The 11,421-nt window shown below is 40.9% G+C and overlaps 1 protein-coding gene across 1 annotated transcript in view; it reads left to right on the forward strand.

Moving 5' to 3' along the window:
- Window positions 1-11,421, forward strand: part of zfyve9a (zinc finger, FYVE domain containing 9a) — a 37,269-nt gene that overhangs the window by 24,720 nt on the left and 1,128 nt on the right. The window contains exons 10-19 of the mRNA XM_047589405.1: window positions 753-908; window positions 1,629-1,853; window positions 4,029-4,111; window positions 4,327-4,431; window positions 5,059-5,065; window positions 7,303-7,482; window positions 7,623-7,703; window positions 7,885-8,047; window positions 10,101-10,206; window positions 11,054-11,230. Of these exons, the coding sequence (XP_047445361.1) occupies window positions 753-908; window positions 1,629-1,853; window positions 4,029-4,111; window positions 4,327-4,431; window positions 5,059-5,065; window positions 7,303-7,482; window positions 7,623-7,703; window positions 7,885-8,047; window positions 10,101-10,206; window positions 11,054-11,230 (1,283 nt within the window). The remainder of the gene's footprint in view (window positions 1-752; window positions 909-1,628; window positions 1,854-4,028; window positions 4,112-4,326; window positions 4,432-5,058; window positions 5,066-7,302; window positions 7,483-7,622; window positions 7,704-7,884; window positions 8,048-10,100; window positions 10,207-11,053; window positions 11,231-11,421) is intronic.

Consider the following 11,421-nt stretch of genomic DNA (forward strand, 5'->3'; position numbering starts at 1 on the left):
AAGCAGTATCGGCGCCAAATATCGGCTCCAAAAGGCCAAGGCTGAAAATCGGTATCGGTACTGGCCCTAAAAAATCCATATCGGTCCGTGATTTGTAAAGTAAAAATTACACCGCAAATTAGACCATAATACTTGTAACACAGAGGTCCTCTGATAATACTAATCCAGTGTGAATCGGCATTTCTGTAATTAAGGGGTGAGTTTTTACTTTTTGAGACTTTTGTTTTATCTCATCACTTAAGAATTATGAAGGATGTGCTATAATTCAAAGTTTGGACAGATGCTAGAGCGCAAAGTCGAGATGACGCTGAACTGTTCCCTCGTTTAGACCTGATGAAATCATTAAATAAACCATTAATGTGCTCGTCAGTAAAGGTGGGTCTGATTTAAATACCTCCAGGTCATTTCTTCCCTGAGATAAATGGTATCAAAAATATATTTTTATCATCCATTATAATTTGCAAAGTAATTAAAACCGTCTGTCACGCAGTGGAATGAGGTGGAAAGTAGCAGAGCCACAACTACGGAGCATAAATTAGAGTAAAACACAGAGTTTGCTCAACCCATGCGCCATAAGAAAGACTAGTCATAGGGTGTAATATCTGAATCACAGGACGTCCCAGGTGAAACCAATAGGGCTTTTTTTCACTAGGGTGTGGATTGTGCATCGGTGGTGACTTTTGTGATGCTTATTTATCACGTTTACACAGTGAATGTGTGTAACTAAGGTTTTGTTTTTCTTGCTCTCGCAGACGTGAACAGGAAGTGCTGGTACGTGACGACGAAGGGCATGCACGCCGTGGGCCAGGCGGAGGTCGTCGTACTGCTCCAGTGCTTACCCGACGAAAAGACCATCCCCAAAGACGTCTTCACCCACTTCGTGCAGCTCTACCAGGAGGCCCTCAGTGGTAAGAACAAAGGCCAGGGAGCCGCACCAGGAGTTCTCGCTGCGAACTTAGTGGTGCGACAGCTCATCTCGCTCAATAAATACAAGTAGTGATGTAGCGTAGCACAAAGGGGAAGAGCTCTAGTTTTTAGTGCATCTGTCGAGCTGCACTTGGAAACCGGGTTAGTGTCACTACTGCTCCGTCTGTTTCATGACAAATGGTCCAAACATTAGCGTCCTGCTGGCAGGTCGCCTCCCTCCAGACGTGACACCTCACCACCGCTTATCTTGCAGTTTATATATATATATATATTGCTCCATATGCCATATGCACTCCCCTCAGGCTGTTTCCTTTCTCTTTCTACACAGGAGCAGTTTCAGGCTGGTGGAAGGGAGCCATATTTCGCATGTCGCCCCTGATTAAGTTATTGTCAGTCAGGCCGCGAGAAGAAGAAACGCTGGCTTTAGCAAATCCCAACTGCTGAGCTTTTTCATGCCATTAGTCGTATTGTGTTGGGTGGCATCTAAAGCCATCGATCCCTCCCACTGATAATTGGAAACACGAACCCTTTTGTGGGTGATACAAGGTTGTGGGTTGAGCAGACCAGCTCGGATTTCCTTAACATAGCAAGGCCCCTTTCATGCCTATTTCTCCCTCTTTCCTGCTCCTCTCATGTGCACTCGCCGCTCTTTTCCTCTCACCGTTAACATCGCTAACCTCTCTGCTCTTCTTCTTCTCCAGGCAACGTGCTGAGCCACCTGAGCCACTCGTTCTTCACGCAGAGCTTCCTGGGCAGCAAGGAGCACGGCGGCTTCCTCTACATCAGCCCCTCCTTCCAGTCGCTGCAGGACCTGCTGCTGCCCAACCCGCCCTACCTCTTCGGCATCCTCATCCAGAAGTGGGAGACGCCCTGGGCCAAGGTCTTCCCCATCCGCCTCATGCTGCGGCTGGGAGCGGAGTACCGATGTGAGCTCGGAGGAGTATCCGTAATGCGTTACGAGAATTTAATGTCATTCGGATTGCTCACATTTAGTTTTTACGTGCGCTGAAATCGAATTGACCTTTTGGCAAAAGTGAGTCAGGGATTCTTTTTGGAGCAGAAGGAGTTACTGTGTGCAGTGGAGGGATCTATCCACAGCGTTGAAATTTGCAACGAGGGGGAAAATGTGATTATCGAGGCGGAATCATACCGGTCACATTCTGAGAAACCCCATAACCACTAGCTCAAATACAACGAGCACAGCCTCAGGAGCAGGCTGTCCATTCACAAAACGCTACATGAAAGATGAAAACTAAATACGCTTAAATTGCCTGCTGGGACGCTGTCTTCAACGTAACAGCTCTCAGCATTCGGACTCAAGGCAACAACTAAAGTTACCTAGCGATCATGAACTCGCTAACTGACTAGCTAACGTTAAGTTAGACATTAGACAAACATTAGACTTGGACAGACTTTAATGATCCACGAGGGAAATTACTTTGTCACCGTAACTTCATGCAACATAAAAGTAAACAACACAAAAAATACAAGAAAGTTAAATTAGGCCTGAAGTGGGCGGAGCCTGCTGTCGCCATGTTGGATGAGCTTCACTTTACCCACACGCGGATACTAATATGGATGTAGGGGGTCATGTGGGACGTTGAGACCCACCCCCCCAACCCTCCGCTACCAGTTAGCTCAGGCTACCGCCGGTCACTCAGAGCGGGAACGCCGTTAATTATGCAGAATTTTAATCCTGATAAAACTTAAATGAACAAGTTAGGAACCCCCTTTGAACTTGCTGTAAACATGTTGGTTGGGCTTTTTAACATGGGGGTCTATGGGCATTTTCCATGGCCACTCGATGAACTGCAGTTTTCTGCACTTCCGCATGGACTTAATCATTCAGACCTGGAGTTTGCCGCCTGGTTGGAGGTCGGCTGCTTTACGGACCTTGTTTACATAGTAACGGTTGTTAGGATGTACAATTGAAGAATGACCATTTGGGGGCGGGGTTTTGCGAAAGGTCAAAGGATCTGTTCTGAAATCAGTACAATAACAGATAAACACATAGGTCATAGGCCAACCATAGACGAGCTGCTGTAGCTCAGTCATGTTACTTTGACATGTGCCACGGACTGAAACTTTGTTTTAGACCATGTCCAACCTTTCATGGAAACATTATTCATCGATGGCTGTGGCCTCTTTCAGCAGGATATTGCTCCCTGGCTCGGATCATGAGTGGTTTGAGGGGCACAATAATAAGTTTAAGGTCTTGATCTCAACCCAATCGACATCTGTGACCAAACGATTCACCTTACTTTACCGACACAGTGTTTTGCTCCTCACTGGTCGACTCTCATTACACACCTTCCAGCTGCTCACATGAACCAGGAAGTCTTGTGAGGGCTTTTATCAGAGAGGTTCCTCTCCTCCAAATCCTCCTCTTCTTCTTCTTCTTCTTCTTCTCCTCTCAGCACAGGCTTCGTTAAGCCTCTTGCCTGCATCCGCCGAGCGAAGGGATAGAATACATTACCAAATCCACATGCAGCCGAAGCTCTTTAACACAAAATCTTAGCGGCGGCGTGAAATTAATCCGCCACACGAGCGGCGTTCTTCTCAACGCCTTCACGTCAAGAGCCGACCAGCGGAAAGACCTCGTCAGCGTACGGATCCACACTGAACTAGAGCAGGGCTGAAATTCTCCCTTTTTATCTTTTTTTTTCTTCTTCTTCTTTTGCTAATGAGAGTTCAAAGCAAGATCTTAATTCCAGCTGTTTGTTGAGATAAGGCTAAAAATAGTCCTCTAAGAGGCTTTAGTTGCCAGAAAGAAAAAAAAAAAACAGCCTTATTTAACACTTGTGGATTAGGAGAGGAGGGTCCTTCTAACTCCAGGAGCAACTGTCTGGGTTTGATGTCTGGGGTCTCGTGTTTGGTCCATTTATGCAGTGAATGAATCCAAGATCACCTGTGAAATGATTTCATAGAGAAACAGTAAATAAATAAATACTTGAGCCAGGAGCTACTGCTCAAAATGTCATTATGTCCTCACTTAATGACAATAAACGATTGTGGTCATTGGTTTTGATCTGTAAGAACCGAATGAGCTGATGTTGATTCCTGTGGTGCATTAACTGACCAGTAAACGTTGTGTTTTGCAGTTTATCCGTGTCCACTGTTCAGCGTTCGCTTCAGGAAGCCTCTCTTCGGAGAGACCGGTCACACCATCATGAATCTTCTGGCAGTGAGTGCTTCGTTCCTCCTCTTCGCTCTTTTCACTTTTAAAGAACTCAGCTCTACTCTGAAGAGCAGTTTTAAGTATTAAAAAGTGTGTCGTCTTTGTGCTACAAATACTTTAAAGGATTTGAGAGCCTTAACTTGTCATTCTGTGCGACGGCTTTTCCGTTCGTTAAACCGCAGACTTCTTTCATTTCTTTTTATTTGCCGTCCCTCCTGCAGGACTTCCGTAACTACCAGTACACGCTGCCGGTGGTTAAAGGTCTGGTCGTGGACATGGAGGTGAGGAAGACGAGCATCAAGATCCCCAGCAACCGCTACAACGAGGTGAGCGCCCGCCCCTTTACATAATTATCAATGAAATGTATTTAAAGAAGCATCTTTTTCTGTCATATTAGAGGAGGAATTAGCTACTTGTCACTTTGATTTACTCACATTTTAATGAGGTGCTGCAAAAATACGTGCAAGCAAACACAGTGAAACAACATATGACTGATCTTCATTAATCTGATCTTCAAAGCTTTACGAACGTTTGTTTTGATCTTTATTAGTTAATTAGTTTCAAGTTTAGTTGTTGTTTTTTGGTGGTTGAGGGTGTGGGATGGGCATCCTGATCACGTGACTCATTCATCTTATTGTTTATTATAAGCTTGACCCTTTGAATAATCTGCTGTAACACACACATTAATAATAATTAAACATTAATTCTATTTACCTGTAAATAGTACTGTGCAATATATTGATCTTATTATATTCTTAAACCTGTACGTACTGTTTCTGTTCTTGCTGTGCTCTGAGCCGCTGCAACCGTAATTTTATTTTGATAGAAATCTAAATGGCAAATAGAATCTAAGTCTCGAGGTCGACCATTTTCTTCTAAATGACAACATGCTGACACCAGACCAGCTCTCAGGATGTTAAAATAAACATCCAGTGTTCACGTTGGATTTCTAGATTTGCCGTATGTGCAGCTTGTTTCGTAAACGGTTCATGTTCAGAAGTTGGATTCATTAATATTTTAACTTGTACATTTGGGCTAAAAATACAAGCACGTGTGTCATAAAGTCATGTTGTCACATCACAAACAAACCAGTTCACACAGTCGTTTGTTTCAAGCTAAAATGTTGTTAAGAGTCGTCGCCTTAGTGTGTTTTTTACAGGGTTGAACATCATCTACCTGCACGAAACCCGTCAGTAGAAGACATTTTTTATTTTATTTTTTTAAAGCGTCATCACACACGTTTCAAATGTGTGGGAGAGAAATAATAAACAAACTCCGGGACCTCGGTTTGTCCGCTCGGTGTGAGGGTGTGAATGAACGTCCAGCCACGAGAAGCGATGCAGCGTCGGGCTCCGCTCTGCTGAGAAGGAGAGAGAGCGGAGCCGGTTTGTAGCGTTTGGCTGTCGACGTGGTGACAGATGGGAACCCAGTGATGTGAAGAGGGGGCCGTTGTTCAACAGCTTGCCCACGAGTCTTTAGCTCAGCGAGTGGTTAAAACCCTCCAGATTTTCACTTTCATTTCTGATTTGCGAGCGACGGCTTCAAAGAGACACGGAGGCAGGAGATTGAGCGGAATTAATAGGAGAGATCTCAAGAACTACCAATATCAGCCCTTCTTCTGCAACATGTCACCTCAGCACCACCGCATTATTATAATAATAATTAACTTTATTTTACCAGGTTGGTCTCATTGAGATATAAAATCTCTTTTTCAAGAGAGACTGTCCAAGATGGCAGCGGTACATACAGTATAAAAACACTTAAAACTAATTAAAACCACAATACATACAGTATAAAAACACTTAAACAAATTAAAACCACAATACATACAGTATAAAAACACTTAAAAGTATAACATTATAAAAAGCAACTATAAAACATAGTACATAAGCATAAAAACATTAAAACTATAAAACAGAAATGAACACAAAAATAAGTACATACAGTATAAAAAAAACTTAAAACAAATTAAAACCACAATACATACAGTATAAAAACAATTAAAACAGCAGTACATACAATATAAAAACACTTAGAACAGTAGTACACACAGTATAAAAACACTTCAATTAAAACAGCAATACATACAGTATAAAAACAATTAAAATAAATGAAAACCATAGTACATACAGTATAAAAACGATTAAAACTAATTAAAACCACAATACATACAGTATAAAAACAATTAAAATAAATGAAAACCATAGTACATACCGTATAATAACGCTTGAAACTAATTAAAACAGTAGTACACGCAGTATAAAAACAACTACAACAGTAGTGCATACAGTATAAAAACACTTAAATTAAATAGTAGTACACATAGTATAAAAACACTTAAAACAGTAGTACATATAGTATAAAAACACTTAGAACTGTAGTACATACAGTATAAAAACACTCAAAAAATAGTAGTACATACAGTATAAAAAAAACTTAAAACAAATTAAAACAATAAACAGTTAAACAATTAAAACACATACATACATATAAAAACATTAAACAATTAACACACAGTATAAAAACACTTAAAACAGCATACATACAGTATAAAAAATTAAAATAATAAAACAAGTACATACAGTATAAAAAAACTAATTAAAACAGTAGTGCATACAGTATAAAAACACTTAAAACAGTAGTACATACAGTATAAAAACAATTAAAACTAATTAAAGCAGTAGTACATATAGTATAAAAACCATTTAAACAGCAGTACATACAGTATAAAACATTAAAAAAACATGACAGAAATACCAGTTAAAATACTTAAACATGTAAAGCCATAGACATTTAAGATAAAAACATTAAAACATTAAAACATAAACACGTATAAATAAAGTCCGAGCAATACAGTATGAAAAACACTTAAATCTAATTAAACAACTCTCAAGTAAGACCACTAAACCCAGTATGTACTACAGTAGAAATTACCGAACCACTGTAACAATATAGTTAAAACTTTAACCAGGCAGCAGTCTACTTAAAGCATAAAAACATACAAGATCTAGCCTTCTCTGATGAAGCCGTAACATAACTACTCCTGTTATAGATGTACAGACCTATAAACCTATAAATTAACCGTTAGTAAGCCTAGGTCATTTGAATGACCATACATGATGTCTTCTAAACAATTCCGTATAGCATGAACCGTTGACCGGACTTTGACATGCTAGCTTACCGAGTTTGCATTCTAGCGCACCGAAGACGCTCGTCAAGTCATCACATTTGTCTTCACTTAACTGAACAAAGCACGCACGTGCTGGCCATGGGGGCGTGTTTCAACGACCGGGCCGACTCCCACTTGGTGTGCGTCCAGAACGATGACGGGAACTACCAGACGCAGGCCATCAGCATCCATCACCAGCCACGCAAAGGTGCTGACACAGAAACACACTTCCTCCCACTCTCCCTGCGTGTGCCTGGCTTTCACGTCCAGCGATTTATCTTGTGTGTTTACCTCAGAGTAACCACAACCTTTTTCCTCTTTCTCCCTTGTTTTTTTTTTTTTTTCCAGTTACCGGGGCCTGCTTCTTTGTGTTCAGTGGTGCTTTGAAAGCATCATCAGGCTTCTTGGCTAAAACCAGCATCGTGGAAGGTGAGTTAAGTCCCAACAAGACAACACAATAGCTGCAGAAATGCTGAAACGTTCGTTTTGTTGATTTATTGCCTCAGTGGGCGCGTTGGCAGAAAGAACAACGAAGAGTTTGGAGGTGGAAATGTGGAGAAATATTTCACACGGTGGCTTTTTAATCGTGGGTCCGTTTTCCCTCCGTCAGACGGCGTGATGATCCAGATCACGGCCGAGACCATGGACTCGCTACGGCAAGCCCTGAGGGACATGAAGGACTTCACCATCACGTGTGGCAAAGCCGACCAGGAGGAGAACCAGGAGCTCGTCCACGTCCAGTGGACGGAGGACGACCACAACTTCAACAAGGGGTGAGATAGAGACTGGATATGGACTTTTTTTAGGGCCGATTTTAATTTTACCAATCAGCATTGGCCGATACTTGCTGCCGATATTTGGAGCCGATACTGCCCCTCCCTCCAAAATTATTATTATTATTATTATTATATACTATTAGTTTGACAGAGAGAAAAAAAATGTTAGCTAGCAAACTCCTGCTTAACAACAGCAGTTAACGTTAGGGCTGTTGTAATGACTAATGTTGGTGCTGAGTAATAAAATAGATAATGGTTCGGTAACTGTTTTTTTTTTTGTTGTTGTTTTTAAAAAAAAATAACCAAAAAGAAACACGTTTTTTTTCCAACTTTCAACTTATTTTGCTCAACATGTCTATGAGTACAAGCATTTTCCAGCTACTAGCTGCCACACTCTGCTAGTGGGGGAGGGGTAATGTATGGGCTGCACGGGTCCCCGGTGTCTCGAGAAGCACAGGGCTGCCTGTGGATGTGCCTGTCTGTAAATCTTGCTGGGGTAAAAAAAAATGTACATCTATATATGGGTCAAAGACGTATAAGGATTTTAAAAGTAAAAAAAAAAAATCTAAATCAGCTGCTATTAATAATAATAAAAAGAGTAACAGGGTAACAGAATATCTTTGTTATCCAGGAAGGACATATCGTTACCCAGGAAGGAATAAACAACTATTTTTCCTTCATAATCGGGCACTAACTGGGTCTACTGTGTAAAACATTAGCTTAATCTTCAACACATCAATGTGATATTTCACATGAAATAGGTCATTTTAGCGATATCCAGAAAGACACATCATGGTGGTACATCACGTACCACTGAGCGAAAAGGTCAAAATATCAACATTTTAAGAGAGATTTACTGACATTGTTATCTCTTTTGGGGTCCTTCAGAATCTGTTGGCTGATACAACACCCTGTAACATGAATGTCCAAATCCAATTATGGTCATATAGCCACTTTATGTGTGATACACAGGAAGGACATTTGAGAATCCAAAAATGGGGACAAAAGTATTTCTCGAATAAAAATGTAAATGAGCTTAGTGTTGTTACTATATTTGTAGGTGTCATTACAAACACCAACACAATTATGCCCAAGTGTATCATTAATGCCTTTATTAAGATTTTTGACATTTTTAGCACAATTTTGTTCTTAGATTTTTAGCCCGGACGTTATCCAGGAAGGACAGTTTTGTACTTTTGAGCTAAATAGGTCCATAAATTTTCATTTCTTACATTAAATACTCATATGGGCAAATAAAGTGGGAAGAATTGAGTAACAAATTGTACTTTTTAATTTTTTTTTATTTATTTTTACTATTATAAATATGCCTCGGACACCAGAATTGACATGTCTCGTCTTTGACCCATATACCCACGTATCAGCTGATACCGATACCAGTAAAAAAAAAAAAAACAGAAATATCGGCCCGATATAACGGTCAGTCTCTAGGATGAGGCGGGAGGGGAGAAGGGATGAGGAGATGCGTTCGCTGTCACGGACAATTGAGTCGATTCTTCCCCGGCCGCAGCTGCATGTACCAGTTAGCTGCAGAAACTCATTATGCACACTGGGGGAAGCCCTCTGGAGGAAAATCTACACAGGCACTGACATGGACTAATGCATCAATTCTACGGCAGCCTGATAAAATCGGCAAATTTAAGAGCGAGGTTTGAGACATTTCACGGGATAGAAGATCACTTCATTAGCAGAATAGCTCAATTAACCACACATCAACAACTCAGACGCCTGCACTGGAGTTTTGTTCTTAATGAAAGCGAAGGAGGAGGAGGAGGAGAGTGAAAAGCAGCTTCTATTTGTAACTTTAAATCTAGAAATTCAACATCTGGTATCACCTCTCGTCTACTGACCCACCACAGAAAGATTTTAGATGATGGTCTGGCTGTTTAAAAACTAATTCCACGTTTGGCTAATGATCTTGATCAAAGTACGATTTAAAAAGTCCTGAAAATATAAAGGATTCTATTAAAGGTTATTTGTGTTTCTCATCCAGAGTCTTTTTCTTCTCTCCTTGTCTTTCTCTATTTTTCAGTGTCATCAGCCCAATAGATGGGAAGTCGATGGAGTCCATCACCAGCGTCAAAATCTTCCACGGCTCAGAGTTCAAAGCCAACGGCAAAGTCATCCGCTGGACCGAGGTAGGACGCTCTGGACGCTCTGGACGCTCACGTCACTGGGCTTCAGTCAGGAAATCAGGACATGATACAGAGGAACAAAGTGTCTCAACTGGTTAAAGCTTCATCATCTTCATTCAAATTGATAGCAGATATCGGCCGGATATCGGCAAAAAAATATAAGTATCAGATTATATCGGCCCGCATCTAAAATCTCCGATACAAGCTCCAGCTTTTCTATCCAGCATTTAGAGCCCATGTGATCACAACAACAGCGTGAACTAAGGTGCTAACAAAGTAGCAAGGAGTAGGAGTGATATCGGCCTCATGGCAGCATTTTTCTTTAAGGTCCAAAAAAAATATATATACTGCATTTTTCAAAACTTTCCGCCTCAAATTTCAATGTTTTAAAAATACATATTAATGTGTTAATACAGACTTTAATATAGAAAACATATAGTAGGTAGGTCCCTACTTAATGTCTCCATTAAGGCCTTGGCCTTTTTATTTATTTAATGCAATTGTAGAATATTCTTATGTTTAAGGTTAAAATTTATGTAACTCATTGATTAATTACGAATGGGTCAGTTTTTCACCTATTGTTATTCTCTGTTTGAGTTATACCATTAACATTAAACAAATAAGCAATAAAAGTATTTATGATTCATGTTGGTATCGGAATCGATATCGGTATCAATATCGGTATCGTATTGGAAGTTGATTGTGACCCAGTTCTGTTATTTATTAATAAAAACAAAATAAAACTGTTCTACGACTGTTTCTCTACTACTAGACTCATAAGTTTTCACTCTAATACGTCTCCAGACTGAACCGACGGGACTCACTTTGAGTGTTTGTGCGTCTCCCTCAGGTTTTCTTCCTCCAGAGTGAAGACCAGCCCAACGGCCTGAGCGACCCGGCCGACCACAGCCGGCTGACGGAGAACGTGGCGAGAGCTTTCTGCGTGGCCCTGTGTCCACACCTGAAGCTGCTGAAGGAGGACGGCATGGCCAAGCTGGGACTGAGGGTCACTCTGGACTCGGACCAGGTGAGACGGAGGAGGTGCTGGATCTCGTAGATTAAAATATTTGGATTGGTTTTTCTTTTATTACTGCTAGTGGTGGTAGCGGTTTATGCTAGAAGCGTCCAAACGATCAAGGTTTCAGTTTGAGGAGAAGAAAAGTCTGGATTTGGACAAATTCTGATCCTGGTCTGCATTAAACAAAGTGTTGGGCTCCA

This window comes from Mugil cephalus, chromosome 7 (assembly GCF_022458985.1).
Source record: "Mugil cephalus isolate CIBA_MC_2020 chromosome 7, CIBA_Mcephalus_1.1, whole genome shotgun sequence".
NCBI lineage: Eukaryota > Metazoa > Chordata > Actinopteri > Mugiliformes > Mugilidae > Mugil > Mugil cephalus.